General features: G+C 38.2%; 1 protein-coding gene across 1 annotated transcript in view; it reads left to right on the forward strand.

The window, feature by feature from the left end:
• Nucleotides 1–10,308, forward strand: part of LOC119741606 — a gene marked incomplete at its 5' end in the record, with an annotated part of 40,964 nt that extends 30,656 nt beyond the window's left edge. Inside the window, 2 exon segments of the mRNA XM_038217426.1 lie at nt 4,382–4,523; nt 9,509–10,308. Of these exon segments, the coding sequence (XP_038073354.1) occupies nt 4,382–4,523; nt 9,509–9,550 (184 nt within the window).
• Between the last annotated feature and the right edge of the window lie 9,099 nt (nt 10,309–19,407).

The raw sequence follows: 19,407 nt of genomic DNA on the forward strand, positions 1-19,407 counted from the left end.
GACAAAATTTGAGCGTCGCATAATGCAATCCGACCGTTCGTGATTCGAAACGGAGCCTGAGCGAGTGATGGGAATTGTAAATTTACAACACAGATAAGTTTTACAGAATTTCCTACATTATTATGCTTTTCAATGAGGAAAAAAAAATCTCTAACTGGAATAAAAGGGTAATGGATCAGTCTTAACGGCTGTTTCAAACCTTGCAGAGTCATGACCTTGATGACGCGCAGGTCACTGGTCATGCAAAATCCAACCAATCAGAGCGTAAATTCATCAGAGTATCCCATCGTCCTGTTTGCAGTGAAGTGAAGATGCAGTGACCCTTGGCTGGGAAAACACGATTCTTAATAGGTTTACTGAGGTCAAAAGTAAAGCAGAGGTCATTAGAAGTCATTGTTCAAATACGAGACACATTCTCACTGAGCGGATTGCAGCTATGCGATGTCGCGCACCGATCCGACGAATTATAGCAACTGCGCGCGCATGTGCGTCATGTCAATGCCAGGGCGCGCTTCACCGAATAAAAAAACTAACTAATTACGGAAATTTTCAACGGTGCGTCTGCCTTTTTTCGTTGAATTCTTCAAAATGACAGCATGCCAGAAAGGAAATATATACTTTTCTCCATATTTGGGTATATTTTTAATTTTTTTTAATTTTTTGATAAAAGATTTTTTGCTGATTCTACTAACACATCTTTACTTCAATAACAAATTTAAGTGACAAAGCATATAAATGACTAAATAATAATGAGGACAAAGTAAAGATCCATAATGGCTACTGTTATACCCTAAAGTTGCGCACATTTGCCTTGTCTCCAGATATCATCAAGTAGTCTTGCCAAACCTCAGTATTGATGAGCTTCAAATTCATCAAGTTATCATATTTCACTTGATTTCCCATTTATTTTTGTTAGGGTAACTGTGCCGGTAAGTAACTTTGTGCATTTGAAGCTGATCAATACCGACATTTGGCGAGACTGCTTGATGATATTGGAGGAAAAGGTAAATGCGCGCAACTTTAGGGTATAATGGTGGCCATCCTTGATCTTTATTATGTCGTGAAAATCATCCAGTCTCTGATATGCTTAAGAAAATGTTATTTAAGTGAGGATATGAGAAGATTCCCCAAAATAACTTAAAAAGAACTAGATTTATGTTTGTGGACGTAATGAGGCCTTCCGTTATATGTGCTTTAAAAAATCACAGTTTTGATGACGTCATGATGACGTCACACATTTTTCAATTTTTTTGCATATACCTATAACCTAACAAACCAAATAAAAAAGGATTTGCAATTTTTTAATGTTGCGTTCGTAAGATATGGCTTCAAGGTCCAAAAATTCAAATATTCATATAAAATGGCATGATGACGTCATCATGACGTCACCTCATTTTTTTTTACCTATTACACATCCCGGTCTACCCACATACCAAGATCAACAAAATCTTACTTACAGTTCTTTAGATATACATGTAGGACTTCAAAATATGCACGTTTGTGATGACGTCACGTGACCCCTGATTACATAATCATGACTTCACTCTTCGGGACACAACTTTGCCATAACAACAATGCATAATGCCTAATTTGAATGATGGTTGACAAAGTTCAGTGCCAAAAGTGACATGTTCTAAAATCGTATACAAAGTCTATGAGATTTTGCGTGGAACAAAAAGAGGAAGGAAAAACAAAAATCAGAACGAAAACAAAGGCTTTTTCGCATGAAAAAGAGAGAAAAACTGGATTTATGTTTGTGGACAAACACAGGGCTGTTTCAGTAATTTTTTTTTTGACATGTGACAAGTTCCATCAAGAAGGATGTTTGGTTCTGTTTATAATAAGTGGTGGCATATAATATGTAATTACAAGTTATAGGGCTTTGAATTATGACATCACATATCACATGATGACGTCACATCAATTTTGATGTATAACTATAATTTTATAGTAAAGAACAACTTAGCCAGAGCATACATCGTTGAAAGCAAGTTTACATCTTTCACCAATTTTGAATTACAAGGCACTTCCGGTTTCAACCGGAAGGAAGGGTCACGTGATTTTGCACATAATATAACAAATAAAAACCCTGGATTATTCTATCCATTCCTGCAAACGTCAAGTTCAGGTTGCTCACGGTTGATTTTATAGTGATTTTCAAAGATTAAATCTAATAATCTTTAGCGTGATGTCACGTGACCTATGATGACGTCATTGTTACGTCACCTCAATTTTCATCTATAACACATCTCGGTCTAGATACAGACCAACTTTCAACCAAGTCGGACCTGTAGTTCTGTAGATATAGGTCTTCAAAATCTGCACTTTTAATGTGATGTCACATGTCACGTGATGATGTCATCATGACGTCACTTCAATTTTCATCTATAACACATCCTGGCTTAGATACATACCAAGTATCAACCCAATCAGACCTTCAGTTCTATAGATATCGGCCTTCAAAATATGCACGGTTAATATAACGTCACATGTCATGTGATGACGTCATCGTGTCGTCACTTCATTTTTCATCTTTAACACTTCCCGGTGTTGGTACATACCAAGTATGTACATAAAAAAATTTTTGGAACAAATATAATACACGGTAGGTATTAATGATTTATACAAATTAGACACCCTTCCCAAAAGCCTTTCGCAGGCCCCGGCCATCTCTGACCGTCACAACAGATGCGTCACTTTCTGGCTTGGGGGGCTGCCCTCCGCCCGCGCCAGGCAGATGGGGCCCTGAACACCACTCGAATCACATAAATGTACTCGAGATGTTGGCAGTTTCCAACGCTCTCCAATATTTTCAGGTATCAGTAATGGACTGAACTGTCCTGATTCGATGTAACAATGCCACAGAAGTGGCCTACATGAACCGCAAGGGCAGCACGAGGTCTGCCCAGCTGTGTGTGTTCACATGGAAACTCCTCCATTGGTTTATGCTCCACGGTAAAATGCTTTCAGCAGTGCACCTCCAAGGCGAGGAGAACGACATTGCCGACACTTTCGCCAGCACTGCACCCACAGATTGCTCAGTCACTTTTTCTGCAGATTGACTGACCACATATTGATACTGTTTGCCTCTTGGGACAATCACCAATTATCGTTCTACCTGTGTGCACTAACCAAACTGGAGCTGGAAGACTGCAAGGTCCTCCTGATAGCTCCCTGTCTTTGCATGCATGTTGTATTTCCACTGAGGTGTGTTTTAGATGTCGTAAGAACGACTTTTATACTTGCATCAGGGCTCAAAGTTAGCGGGAGCAAGTAAAACTCCCCCAAAAAGATTAAGCTCCATGTCGAGAGCAACTGCTAGTGAGCAACTAGAGTGCCTGACTCCGTTCTACCATGGAAGAATTCTTGACTTATTTAATTTGTTAAACAAAGGCTATTGACACAGATTCACCAAAAAAAATTATGTTAATTAATATGGAAATATATTTAAGGTTGATTATTCTTAAGAATAATGGAGAATTTAAGTGGAGAACAAAAACACGTTCTCTTCATTAGTCACAATGGCTGTTTGCTCACTATCACCCCATGGTCACCCATGCGTAAAATAACTGCTTTGGCAGAAAGAGTGAAAGAAAGACCCATTGTTAAGGACCCATACTCCATAGAGTACATACTCTATGGAGTTTTGGATAGGATAGACCCAGTTTTGGCCTTGGCCTTGAGTGTTAAGTTTGCCTTAGCCTTAAGGCTTGAGTGTCAAAGTCAGAGTTGAAATATATGAAAAAGTACCATCCCGTATCTTACTAAATTACTTAACATGCCTACTTGATCTTTGACAGTGTTTGGAATTGGTTATCGAGACAAAGCATGTCATCTACATGTAACTTATCTCCTTGTGTGTTTGAAATTTGTAAATTTGCTAAAACCTTTTTCCTTTAAAGCTCGCATACTTGTAATTTCATCTGTTGGGTTTTTATTGGGGAGTATTGCTTGGCTGGAATGGTCCAGGGTTGGTCTTACTGCTGCATAGGCATTGTCACTCTTAACCTTTACTGTAATTTTAAATCTAACTCATGTAATTTATATTTTAAGGTTTTGTAACGACCTTTGTGGTAACTTTTACAATTAATAAAGTATACATTAAAGCCCGATTCAGCATTTTGACTGTCAGAGTTTGATAATAAAAACAATAAAAAGTACTTACATAATCGGAAATTATAAATTAATTAATTTACTTTAAAATGCGAAATGTGACTGTCATCAGCTGTTTCCCCTGATTGGGAATGAAGGGAATGCAACTGTAAAATAATATTTTGAACCTTTTGCACTATCGACATTTTTTTTTTCTCTCTTGTTCCCATCTTCTTTAACAATTGTTTTTTAAAGAATGTAATTTTTCAATTAACATATTTGTGTGTAGGGTTGGTAATGAGGTGAAACCAATGACAAAAGCCAAGGTGGCAACCCACAAGGGCATTTGTGGTGAGATGTTCAAACCAGCACACATTGAGGTGTATGCATCAGAATTGGCAGATTTATCAGAGACAGAGATAATTAACAAGGTGGGTAAATAGGCAGTTGTGTTGTAGGAATTTACATAAAATATCAAACTTTTTTAAAGGGAATAAACAACATTTGCAAACATCAAAAAAACAAAAGTACCAAATTATTTTGAAATACCTTGCTGGACTGATAGTGAATGGCAGTCAAAAGCATCCTGTAAAATCATGGCACCAGGTTTACTGACATTTTCAAGACAATTGTATTTTTGTATAAATTTTCAATGCTGGTCAGCTTGGACATTTTTTTTTTCTCCAAATACTGCCCCCGATTTTACCATATTTAATTACTCCTCATTTCCTCATTTTGTTTGCAATCATTACACACCTATGAACGGGTACAAATCAGCTAGACTGGTTCCCTGACCTTACAGTTCCCCAAAGTTTATAAATTGCTCCTTTACGTTTCATTTTAAGTGGGGTCAGGCAACCAGACTACAAGAACATGATTATTTTCCCAGATTTTTTTCCCCAGCATCTACAAACGCAAAACTTGAAAAAAAAAGTCAGCGTAACAATTTGCTATAAACTACTACCCCCCCCCCACCCATCCATCTATTTCTGAACATTTCAGCAAAAGCAAATGTTGTATATTCCCTTTAACATTACTGATTTGATAAGGGATGAATTGTTTAGTAAAAACAAATTTTAAAAGCTGACAATCTTTTTTACTTTTTACTACTGATACGATTAAGCTTCCAACAGGCATGCTATTTTCCTGATTTAATTAAGATTTCCAATTATTTCTTCATCACTACATAAATAAATTTGGGCATTAAACAATGCATGTAATTTAAAAAAAAGAATCCCCGTTTTACAAAGGGAGTTGCAAAACTTTCTTAGCAAAACTGGTGTAAAGACGGATCTTTGTGTATTCAGCCTGTGGGCTGCAACATTGATTTTATTGTAAATCAATATTAGGTTTGCTGCCTGGTTAAACCCAGCACCTGGTTCTGACCATTGTGCCCAAGTGGTGCCTGGTCAAACTCATGTACATGAAGTGTGCTGGTGGCACCCAGGGTCCTTTCAGATGTTTCTTCCGTCACTTCAATTTTTATCTATAACATATCCTGGTCTACGTACCGAGTTACAACCCAATCCGACACACAGTTCTTTAAATATAGGGTCTTAAAGTTTGCATATTTAAGATGACATCACGTAACCCATGATGACGTGATCATGACGTCACTCTTTTGTAATTAGGAACAGCTAAAAAATCTATCTAAACTGTAACAAAGACAGGCCTCTTCCCTTCATGTATTATGAAACTTATTTCATAAGTATTTGAATGAGAAACCTCAATAGAATTGATTTTTTGTAGCATCAACTATTCATAATCCTAGTCTAGACTGTAAAATTGAAAAGGGAAAGTGGAGGAGTTTAAGTTAAAGTTAAGTTATACAAAGAAGAAAGTTAGTGAAAACAGGAAAACAAAAAAATAATTGATGACTTGAACCTAAAATTGGGGGGGGGGAATACTTATTGTCACATGTAACAGACGGTGGTACCATTTTCCTAAATAATAAGTCATACCCGAGAAATCACAAAGTAAGCTCGGTTTCCTTTTTTTTTTTTTAAACACCCTGTAGAATACAGGATCACTCCATTCTACATCCGTGCATCCATGGCTGCGTGCATCCATGGCTGTGTGGATGCCAAAGGTCAGGTTAATCATGTTTGGAAAGTGAAAAAGCAGGTTATCACATTTCTCAAAAGGCAGAGGACTTTCAGCAGTATTACTGTTCACATTTCGCGGAGTCCAATCACGTGGCAATACCGTCATGGCTGCGCAACAAGTTCGTATCTCCTAAAATTGCGTGTGACGTTATGTACGTGAAATATACATTTCCCGCGTTTCGAAGTATAGCGGGAAATAATTGTCTTAAGAATTCGAGCAACGCATTGCAGGTGAATGGTTACGTAATAGAGCGTTGGAAGGTTTAAATAGAGAAGAAAAGAGTATTGAATTCAGTTCCAGCAAGCACTCCACACGAGGCACACAGACTTTTCGTTAACGCAATCATCATGGAGCAACAACAGCTACAGGCGCACGCCAGCGCTAAATTCATTGATGACCGAGTCAGACAGGCCGTGGACGGTTCGCAAGCTGCCCTTTTAGAAAAGCTTGATGGCCTTATAACGTCGAAGCTTTCTACTTTCGAAAGCAAAATAAACAGTTGTAAAAAAGAAATATCTGATAGCCAGCTCACAAAGATTCAAGGCATTATCTTGGCCAACGATGGTTACACATTCAAACGCAAGAGTTGTGAAGATCAGTTTAAGTTGAATGTTAAGGTAACGAGCAAGCTGAGAGAGGCAGAGTCACATCTAGAGGGCGGGGCTGACATCCAGCAAGCATCAAAAGACATATCCGAAGGTATTGAGCGAATTAATCACAGACAAAAACTAGTCAGAATGGCAGATGCATCAGAGCTAGGATGGAGAATTGTAAAGGAGTACGAAAGATGTACAGGGCTGAAGCCAGGGCCTCTAAGAAGCTCAAGACAGAACAGGCAAAGAAGAGCAGTAAAAACCACCAGATTTTCGTCATGGTCATCGGAACAGCGTACTTCGGCGGTTTCGTCAGCGACGGTACCTCGCTCAACCACAGTCGGCAAGGGCAATTAGCCAGGGCGTTGTTTTGGTTGTGGTCAAGCCGGTCATTGGAAGTACGAATGTGCAAGCAGATGAGATAAGTGATCTTGTAAAGTTTTCAGATTTTGAGGTAGAAGACATGGATAACAATATTGAACAGGATGTTACAACTGATAATGTAGTAATTAACGGATAATGCATCACCAACCGATAATGTCACACAAATTGACCGATACTGTATCACTAACTGATAATGTAACAGAAATTGACCGATAGTGTAGTAAAAATGTACTACACTATCAGTCGATTGTTGTTACATTATCGGTTAGTGATACCATTGGTGTGACATTATCGGTTGGTGATGCATTATCCGCTGGTTACTACATTATCAGTTGTAACACAGGATAAAGAGATAATGAGAAATGTTGATGCAAAGTTGCAATCTGCTAAGGGCTCCAACAATGAGGAGAATTTGGCTAAATATTCACCAGTTGGCCGATTACTGAAAGCCTTAGGTCAGTGGAACAAGTTAAACGTTAATCCATTTATCAGAAATGTATTGAAAGAAGGTTATAAAATCCCATTAAGAGTACTAACCAGAGGCTACGTATTCAGATAACAAATACAAGATACAAGTGTTCACTGATGCATCCGCTGTAGGGATATGGTCCCTTGTCGGGAGGGTAAGGCAATTTCCTTAGATGAGGTCCAGTTAGTTGAGGGCAGTGAGGTAGTAGGGTCATGGGACAAAGAAGAGTCCCAGAGTAGCTCCACTTGGAGAGAGATGGAGGCAGTACAGAATTCTCAAAAGTAATGAGATTTTGGTAATCCTTACTGTTAGGACACCTCTATTTTTTACAAGTTCTGTTCAAAACTGACTTTTGCAGATGACTGTCCAGTACCAAAGTGACTTTTGCAGGTTAATACAGTCTTTTTTCTTCATATAAACTCATGTTGGTTGTAGTTTTGAAAGCACTTTCGAAGAAAATGTGACTTTCCTACCTTTTTTCGCAGTCAGACGTGCATGTTGTAGTTCTCACACGTGTGAAAGCCCTACATAATTGAAAGCCCGATGCTGATTGGCTGCTAAAAAATAAAATTTAGTCTGGTTCCCAGACCAAAAGATTCGGATCAGATGTGGGCAATTGAAGTTAATTGGTTAGTACCCCCAGGTTAATTCAGAGAGTATTGTTGAAGGTGGAGGGTAACGGAAAGTAAAGATTTCAAGCCATTTATAGAGAATAGTATGATTACTACCACAACAACAGGTGATCCTTGGAGGTAAAGGTGGTAATGGCATATTTTCAGATGAACCATTAAAATTCAAGCTGATCGCTTTGAAGCTTGTTTTCTGAATTTCCAGTTTCATTGTAATTGCTGGAGGGAATGTGAATGCTGATTTTGAATTTTTCTAACAGAGATAGGATTGAGGCATAACGTCTCAGCAGCTTTGGAGACAGCGGGAGTGGTGGATGACAAAATAGTTAACCGGATGTGTCAACACTTGATGTCTTCCATGAGTGACGCTACGGTCAAGAAATACATCGGGAGTTTCAAGAAATGGCAGAGTTTATGTGCCACGAACAGATGCACCTCATTACCAGCCCAGCCAATTCTCATCGCAGTGTATCTAACGGAGCTCCTCGACTCGGGGGCTTCTCATCGCGTTATTGCATCAATAACATACATCATTAAATGGGCCCAAGCAAGCACTCCACAGACTTTAATTTTTGGGAAATTTTGATTTTAATAGTTTGGAAAATTGTGAGTACTTGTATAATTATTTTAGGGTGAAGCCCAATACCCTCGCCGAGGAGAATTCTGAATGTTTTGGGGTACAGGTTTTTCAGAGCATTTTACAATTTTATCTCGGGTTTTGGTTTTTTTGCCTGGACGTCGACTTCTCCTATGAAGCGTTTTGAGTTAAATAGTAAAAGCTATTACAGCATGACGATTGGGATTATTCAGTGAGAGTTTTGGCAATTATGTTAATATAATACAGAGCATCGTATTTTCTGTATAAAAGTCGTAGCCAGTCATAGGTTGAAATCCTACGGAGGAATGTTTTAAAAAAGAATTTTGGTAGTCAAACCGTACTGACTACGGTTGCACAATGGTGACGTAGCAGCTGCAATTCATACAGATTATCAAGTTGTATTAACTTTCCAAATGTACAGATGTGCATGTCCCTAATCATTCAATAAACGGTGACCTCGTGTTTCCTGTGCTTTGCTATCGCCAAATCAACGAAGGGTTTTGCTGTGTATTTTGTGAAAGTGAGAATCTAGTTTAAGACTGCCAGTTTTCAATGTCAAAAGGTCGTATCTTGCTTAAAATAACCCTCGTAACAGCCTCGTTAATTCAAGCTTTATGTGTGTTTTTTTACCTTTCAGGTGAAGGCAGCATCTGGGACCAGGTCTTATGTAAGGTCTTAGAAATTCAACACCATCACAATGCACTATCTGGTACATAATTATGTTGGGGGCCCAGGGAGATTTGGTCAGGCTTGTAGAGTCAATGATAAACAAAAAGTAGGTTACACCACTGCTGAACACACAACTTTGAAAGTTGTCGTGTCAGCAGATGGAAGTTGCTTAGCAGCTCGTATGGAAACTCCATTAGGTGATTTGATTGACCACTGAAATCAGCACAGTGGGCATTCACCTAGTTCCACCAGCTGATTCCCTGGTACAATAAGTCACATTTGTAATAATTACATTAATTATGTATTTTATGATCTGCCACATAATATTATTACATGTAATATGGAATCATCTCATGTCAGCGACAATCCTGATATCACATGGTACATAATCACTATATTTTTCTATATTATTTAATTAAAAGGGGAACAAAGTTGGAAAATCTTTCTAGCTCTATTATTTACTAAGGAAGTAACATTTTAATGAGATGGTTTTATGCAATTATATTAATGCAAGAGGGATATATTGGTTTAAAAAATCATGATAGAAAAAGTGTTTAAGTAGTGTTAGAGTAATATTAACAATCAGGCGCCTGACGAACAAATTTAAAAAAAGAGACAGAGTAGCAGCTAATGAAGATGTCAACTGCCACATCTCGGCACCCCACCAACAAAAGTCTATAAACAGCTGTCATCGGACAAAAGATAAACATCCACTGATGGGATATTTGATAATAGAGTTCTCTTATACATTGAGGCCCCCCCCCCCCCCCCCGAAATGCAACCCTTTGCATTGCCTTTAAAAAAAAGGGGATTGGTGGATTTTTATGTTTTGGGTATCAGATTAAAGCTGAGATTTTTTTTTTCAGATACTGAAAACATCATGAAAATAGCACTTTTAGTTTGGGTTGCTGAGAAAATGCCATTTATTTATAAAAGTAGTCATTTTTTTCATCCTGTTCACAAGTACTTTTAGCCTGCTGTGCAAATCTCCTTTTGATGCTGAAAAGGTTTAAAATATAGGACTAAAAAGGATGAGAAAATAAAAGGTAATTTCCATCAAATTCATTTGTACTCGTCGTATTATGTGCTGTGTTGTGTGTAAGGAGAGGGACATACACAAAATGGGTACAGTGAAAAACCCTTACTGTGGTCATTTGTTTGTGTACATGATGAAAAATGACTACTTGACATAATTGGCAATTTCTCGGCAACCCAAAGTGTGTGTTTCATGATTTTTTTTTTCAGCATTTAAAAAAAAACCTCTCCGCTTTAGTCTGATAAAAAAATCCACCAATTTGAGGGGTTTTTTTGGGGGGGGGGGGGTTCACCCTGTAGAATGAATAGGGGTGTTATAGAGTCCATCACAAGTCCTTTTACAAAATCTAGTCAAGTAATACCCATGATCAATAAACAAAGACATGGCAATTTAAATATTTTTTACTTGATTTGAGGCTGACTTGTTAGAATTGCATTTTATTGCATTAAATTAGAACATAAATAGATTTGTGTTTTGTCATTCTGTTTAAATTTACCTTGTGCGTTTCATAAACCTTTCATGGCCTTGTCCGTTTCATAATCACTTATATTGGCATTTTATATGCATGTCTAACTGCAACAATCACACTGTTTTACTGTTAATGAACCCTTTCTTTCCCAGAGACAGAAACGTTTGTCTAAAACATCTTTATCAGACATTAAAAGCATCGTGCCATGACACAACTTCCGACAAAATACGAAAGAACATCAGTTTATTTATTATTACCAACAAAAAATATGCACCTTAATCTCGCTGAAATTAAAACATCAAGCTCACTTCACAAAATAATTATCTTTAATCTTCTGGTCCTAACTGTACAATAGGATGATCCACACGGCTACATTAAATACACAATTTATCATACACTGCTTAAAATTGTATTCTTCCAATTAGATTTCACGAACAAGTTTGATGTCTCACTCACTAAACTGGACTCCCTAGTCCAGTTTAGCAAAAGAATATTACATGAAGAGTACACATCCTAAGACTGGTGGTTTAGCTCCGAAATTATGCAAAGCAATAACTGGTGAGCACTTCTTAAATTTATATTTTCATTTACACCGTTTTAATTAGTTCTTCTGTCCACGGATCACAAAAAGGTAAGTGTTCTTTCAGCAAAACAAAAACAAATTACATACTTACTTACTTGACTTTATTTCCATCCAAGATATAGAACAATTGCAACAATTATACAACAATTAGCCACTTTATTATTATTATACAAAACTCTGAATTATTTTCGTTTTGCTAAAAAGAACATGCACCTTTTTTGGGGTGATCCGTGGACATAACTTTAAAACGGTGGTTGCGTGCACTTAAATGCCTCCAATTGAACTGAAATGCTCTCCAAAAGCATCTGCACCCAAATGCGAGCAAAGTCTTCAAATGTCCTGAAATTCCCCAAAAACTTCAATATTCCCCCAGATGCACTCCAAATGTCTTTAAATGTCCACAAAGGCACCAAAAATGATCCAAAATGCTTTCCAATGTACCCAAATGCACCCAATTGCACTCAAATGACCCAAAATGTCTTTAAATTTCCATAAATGCACCTAAATCCACTCAAATGTGAGGAAATGCACACAAATCCACTCGAACGTCCCTAAATGCTCTCAAATGCTCTCCAATGCACCTAGATGTCCTTAATTTTTTCCCAAATGAACTCAAATTGCTCTGCAACAAATGCACCAAAATGCTCCTTTAATTAATGTCCTTAAATATCCCATATTTTTTTGAAGGCACCAAAATGCTCTGAAAAACATCCAAATGCTCCTTAAATGCTCTCAAGTACATCCAAATGTCCTCAATTGTCCAAAAAAGCTTTCAAATGCACACAAATGAACTCACAAATGCACTCAAATATCCACAAAAGTATTAAAATATCCCAAACACAAGCCATATGCACCACAATGTCCCAAATGAACTTAAATGTCCACAAAACGAACTGAAATGCACATAAATGCGAGCAAATGTCCTGATATTCCCCAAATGCATTAAAATTCCCCCAAAGTCCAAAAAAGTCTTTAAATGTCCACAACTGCACCCAAAATGACCCCAAATGCATGCAAATTCGGTCCAATGCACCCAATTGCACTAAATTCGCGCAAATGTGTCAAAATTATTGCTCCCATGTGTCAATAAATGTCCACAAAACGAACTGAAATGTAACTAAATGCCCGAAATAGCCCAAATGCTCTAAAATTTCCCCATATGCACTCAAAGTACCCAAAATGTCCACAAATGCACGCAAATGCTTCCAAATGTCCTGAAATGCCCTTAAAAGTCCACAAATACACCAGAATGAACTCAAATGCTCTGCAATGCGCCCAAATGAATTGAAATGACCCTAAATGCTTCGAAATACACCCAAATGCTCCCAAAATGTCCTTAAAATTCCCCATTTGTTCTTAAAGCCACCCAAATGTCCCAAAATGCTCTTAAATACATCCAAATGTCCTGAAATATCACAAATACACCAGAATGAACTCAAATATCCAAATGCACTCAAATGTCTGCCAAATGCACTCGAAGGCTCTCAAATGCACCCAAATGCTCTCCAATGCACTCAAATGCTCTCAAGTACATTTAAATATCCTCAAGTCCCAAATGCTTTCAAATGCTCTCCAAAGCATCCCAATGAACTCAAATGCTCTCCAATGCGCCCAAATGAATTGAAATGTCCCTAAATGCCCACAAATGCACTCAAATGTCTGCCAAATGCACTCGAAGGCTCTCAAATGCACCCAAATGCTCTCCAATGCACTCAAATGTCCCCAAACGCTCTCAAATACATTTAAATGTCCTCAAGTCCCAAATGCTTTCAAATGCTCTCCAAAGCATCCCAAATAAATTGAAATGTCCCTAAATGCCCACAAATGCATCGAAATGCTCTCAAATACATCCAAATGTCCTGAAATGCCCTTAAAAGTCCACAAATACACCAGAATGACCTCAAATGCCCCAATGCACCCAAATCCACTCAAATGTCTGCCAAATGCTCTCAAATGCACCCAAATGCTCTCAAATGCACTCAAATATCCTCAAATACATTTAAATGTCCTCAAGTCCCAAATGCTTTCAAATGCTCTCCAAAGCATCCCAAATGAATTGAAATGTCCCTAAATGTCCACAAATGCATCAAAATGTTCTGTAATACATCCAAATGTCCAAAAATGCTTTCAAATGTCCACAAAAGTACTAAAATATCCCAAACACATGCATATGCACCACAATGTCCCAAATGAACTTAAATGTCCACAAAACGAACTGAAATGCACATAAATGCGAGCAAATGTCCTGATATTCCCCAAATGCATTAAAATTCCCCCAAAGTCCAAAAATGTCTTTAAATGTCCACAATTGCACCCAAAATGACCCAATTAGGCATGCAAATTCGGTCCAATGCACCCAATTGCACTAAATTCGCGCAAATGTGTCAAACTTAATGCTCCAACGTGTCCATAAATGTCCACAAAACGAACTGAAATGCCCGAAATAGCCCAAATGCTCTAAAATTCCCCCATATGCACTCAAAGTACCCAAAATGTCCACAAATGCACGCAAATGCTTCCAAATGTCCTGAAATGCCCTTAAAAGTCCACAAATACTCAAATGCACCCAAATCCACCTCAAATGTCTGCCAAATGTCCCCAAATGCTCTCAAATACATTTAAATGTCCTCAAGTCCCAAATGCTTTCAAATGCTCTCCAAAGCATCCCAAATGAATTGAAATGTCCCTAAATGCCCACAAATGCATCGAAATGCTCTCAAATACATCCAAATGTCCTGAAATGCCCTTAAAAGTCCACAAATACACCAGAATGAACTCAAATGCCCTCAAATGCACCCAAATCCACTCAAATGTCTGCCAAATGCACCCAAATGCTCTCAAATGCACTCAAATATCCCCAAATGCTCTCAAATACATTTAAATGTCCTCAAGTCCCAAATGCTTTCAAATGCACATAAATGAACTCAAATGCACTCAAATGTCCACAAAAGTACTAAAATATCCAAAACACAAGCATATGCACCACAATGTCCCAAATGAACTTAAATGTCCACAAAACGAACTGAAATGCACATAAATGCGAGCAAATGTCCTGATATTCCCCAAATGCATTAAAATTCCCCCAAAGTCCAAAAATGTCTTTAAATGTCCACAATTGCACCCAAAATGACCCAATAAGGCATGCAAATTCGGTCCAATGCACCCAATTGCACTAAATTCGCGCAAATGTGTCAAACTTAATGCTCCCACTTGTCCATTAATGTCCACAAAACGAACTGAAATGCAACTAAATGCCCGAAATAGCCCAAATGCTCTAAAATTCCTCCATATGCACTCAAAGTACCCAAAATGTCCACAAATGCACGCAAATGCTTCCAAATGTCCTGAAATGCCCTTAAAAGTCCACAAATACACCAGAATGAACTCAAATATCCCAATGCTCTCCAATGCACTCAAGTGCTTCTCAAATACATTTAAATATCCTCAAGTCCCAAATGCTTTCAAATGCTCTCCAAAGCATCCCAATGAACTCAAATGCTCTCCAAAGCATCCCAAATGAATTGAAATGTCCCTAAATGCCCACAAATGCATCGAAATGCTCTCAGATACATCCAAATGTCCTGAAATGCCCTTAAAAGTCCACAAATACACGAGAATGACCTCAAATGCCCCAATGCACCCAAATCCACTCAAATGTCTGCCAAATGCTCTCAAATGCACCCAAATGCTCTCAAATGCACTCAAATATCCCCAAATGCTCTCAAATACATTTAAATGTCCTCAAGTCCCAAATGCTTTCAAATGCTCTCCAAAGCATCCCAAATGAATTGAAATGTCCCTAAATGTCCACAAATGCATCGAAATGCTCTGTAATACATCCAAATGTCCTCAATTGTCTAAAAATGCTTTCAAATGTCCACAGAAGTACTAAAATATTCCAAACACAAGCATATGCACCACAATGTCCCAAATGAACTTAAATGTCCACAAAACGAACTGAAATGCACATAAATGCGAGCAAATGTCCTGATATTCCCCAAATGCATTAAAATTCCCCCAAAGTCCAAAAATGTCTTTAAATGTCCACAATTGCACCCAAAATGACCCAATAAGGCATGCAAATTCGGTCCAATGCACCCAATTGCACTAAATTCGCGCAAATGTGTCAAACTTAATGCTCCCACTTGTCCATTAATGTCCACAAAACGAACTGAAATGCCCGAAATAGCCCAAATGCTCTAAAATTCCCCCATATGCACTCAAAGTACCCAAAATGTCCACAAATGCACGCAAATGCTTCCAAATGTCCTGAAATGCCCTTAAAAGTCCACAAATACACCAGAATGAACTTAAATACTCAAATGCACCCAAATCCACCTCAAATGTCTGCCAAATGTCCCCAAATGCTCTCAAATACATTTAAATGTCCTCAAGTCCCAAATGCTTTCAAATGCTCTCCAAAGCATCCCAAATGAATTGAAATGTCCCTAAATGCCCACAAATGCATCGAAATGCTCTCAAATACATCCAAATGTCCTTAAATGCCCTTAAAAGTCCACAAATACACCAGAATGACCTCAAATGCCCCAATGCACCCAAATCCACTCAAATGTCTGCCAAATGCTCTCAAATGCACCCAAATGCTCTCAAATGCACTCAAATATCCTCAAATGTTCTCAAATACATTTAAATGTCCTCAAGTCCCAAATGCTTTCAAATGCTCTCCAAAGCATCCCAAATGAATTGAAATGTCCCTAAATGCCCACAAATGCATCGAAATGCTCTCAAATACATCCAAATGTCCTGAAATGCTCTTAAAGGTCCACAAATACACCAGAATGAACTCAAATGCCCCCAATGCACCCAAATCCACTCAAAAGTCTTCCAAATGCTCTTAAATGCACCTAAATACTCTCCAATGCACTTAAATATCCCCAAATGCTCTCAAATACATTTAAATGTCCTTCAAGTCCCAAACGCTTTCAAATGCTCGCCAAAGCATCCCAATGAGCTCAAATGCTCTCCAATGCGCCCAAAGGAATTGAAATGTCCCTAAATGTCCACAAATGCATCGAAATGCTCTCAAATACATCCAAATGTCCTCAATTGTCCAAAAATGCAACTAAATGCCCGAAATAGCCCAAATGCTCTAAAATTCCTCCATATGCACTCAAAGTACCCAAAATGTCCACAAATGCACGCAAATGCTTCCAAATGTCCTGAAATGCCCTTAAAAGTCCACAAATACACCAGAATGAACTCAAATATCCCAATGCTTTCCAATGCACTCAAGTGCTTCTCAAATACATTTAAATATCCTCAAGTCCCAAATGCTTTCAAATGCTCTCCAAAGCATCCCAATGAACTCAAATGCTCTCCAAAGTATCCCAAATGAATTGAAATGTCCCTAAATGCCCACAAATGCATCGAAATGCTCTCAAATACATCCAAATGTCCTTAAATGCCCTTAAAAGTCCACAAATACACCAGAATGACCTCAAATGCCCCAATGCACCCAAATCCACTCAAATGTCTGCCAAATGCTCTCAAATGCGCCCAAATGCTCTCCAATGCACCAAAGATCCCCAAATGTTCTCAAATACATTTAAATGTCCTCAAGTCCCAAATGAATTGAAATGTCCCTAAATGCCCACAAATGCATCGAAATGCTCTCAAATACATCCAAATGTCCTGAAATGCTCTTAAAGGTCCACAAATACACCAGAATGAACTCAAATGCCCCCAATGCACCCAAATCGACTCAAAAGTCTTCCAAATGCTCTTAAATGCACCTAAATACTCTCCAATGCACTTAAATATCCCCAAATGCTCTCAAATACATTTAAATGTCCTTCAAGTCCCAAACGCTTTCAAATGCTCGCCAAAGCATCCCAATGAGCTCAAATGCTCTCCAATGCGCCCAAAGGAATTGAAATGTCCCTAAATGCCCACAAATGCATCGAAATACACCCAAATGCTCCTTAAATGTCCATAAAATTCCCCATTTGTTCTTAAAGGCACCCAAATGTCCCAAAATGCTCTCAAATACATCGAAATGTCCTCATGTCCCAAAAATGCTTTCAAATGCCCCCAAATGAACTCGAATGCTCGCCAAAGCATTCCATTGCACTCAATGCACGCAAATGCACGCAATGCACGCAAATGTCCCAAAATGTCCTTAAATTTTTGCCAAATGCCCCCAATGCACCTAATGCACCCCTTATGCACCCAAATCCACTTAAATGAGAGCAAATATCCCAAATACAAGCAAATGCACTAAAATGTCCCAAATGAACTCAAATAAACCCAAATTCATGCGAAGTCTCTGAATGTCTTGAAATGTTCACAAAAATGTCCACAGTTGCACCTTAAATGACCCCAAACGCATGCAAATGCAGTCCAATTTGAGTTCGTTTGAATTCGTTTGACATTTGGTTTCTAATTAAGAGTATATATTTGCATTTGAGAGCATTTGGATGCGTCTGGGTTCATTTTGGGACATTTGTGTGCATTTGCATGTGTTTGGGGTCAATTGAGACATTTTGGTTGCATTTGAGAGTATTTATTGCATTTGGAAGAAATTGAATGCGTTTGACTTCATTCGTGAGTATTTATGGACATTAGGGTGCATTTGCGTGTATTTGGTATTTGAGACAATCTCGAGAGTGCATTTGAGTTCATGTATTTGTGGACACAATGCATGCATGGACAAATTTGGGTGTATTTGAGTGCATCACTGTGAATTTGAGGTTCATTTTGGACATTTTAGTGCATTTGAGTTTTAGTGCAATTGGGTGCATTTGGGGACATTTAAGCATATTGGGGCAATTTGAGTTCGTTCGGATGAATTTGAGAGCACTCAAATGCGCGCAAATGAGTTCGTTTGAAACACTCAAGTTAATTTGTGTTTATTTCGGTGCGGTTAATTTGTGTACATTTGAGTTCATTTGTGGAATTTGCGTGCATTTGAGTGCATTAGGGGACGTGCATGCATTTGGTTGCATTTAGGAGCATTCTAGTTAATTTGGGACATTAGAGTGCAATTGCGTGCATTTAAATTTATTTGGGTGCATTTGGGGACATTTAAGGTTATTTGAGTGTAATTTGGGTCATTTGAATTTGTTTGGATGCATTGGATCGTTTCTGTGCATTTATGGATATTTCAGTGCATTTGAGACATTTCTGTGCGTTGTGGTGCATTTGGATGCATTTCTGTCTGTTTGGGTGCATTTGTATGCATCTGGGTTCATTTGTTAGCATCTGGGGGTCTTTTAAAGACATTTGATTGCATTTGATAAGCATTTGGGAACATTTAAGGTCATTTGGGTGCATATGTGTTCCTTTGGATGCATTTGGTTGTATTTTAGGGCGTTTGAGTTCATTTGGGTCATTTGGGTGCGTTTGGGATCATTTAAGGACATTTGGATGCATTTCTGTGCGTTTGGGTGGATTTGTATGCATTTGGGTTCATTTGTTAGCATTTGGGGGTCTTTTAAAGACATTTGAGTGCATTTGGGAACATTTAAAGACATTTGGGTGCATATGTGTTCCTTTGGATGCATTTGTTTGTATTATAGGGCGTTTGAGTTCATTTGGGTGCGTTTGGGATCATTTAAGGACATTTGGATGCATTTCTGTGCGTTTGGGTGCATTTGTATGCATTTGGGTTCATTTGTTAGCATTTTGGGGTCTTTTAAGACATTTGAGTGCATTTGATAAGCATTTGGAACATTTAAGGACATTTGGGTGCATATGTGTTCGTTTGGATGCATTTGGTTGTATTGTAGGGCATTTGAGTTCATTTGGGTCATTTGGGTG

Source organism: Patiria miniata, unplaced genomic scaffold (assembly GCF_015706575.1).
Source record: "Patiria miniata isolate m_02_andy unplaced genomic scaffold, ASM1570657v1 HiC_scaffold_11, whole genome shotgun sequence".
In the NCBI taxonomy this organism is placed as follows: Eukaryota; Metazoa; Echinodermata; class Asteroidea; order Valvatida; family Asterinidae; genus Patiria; species Patiria miniata.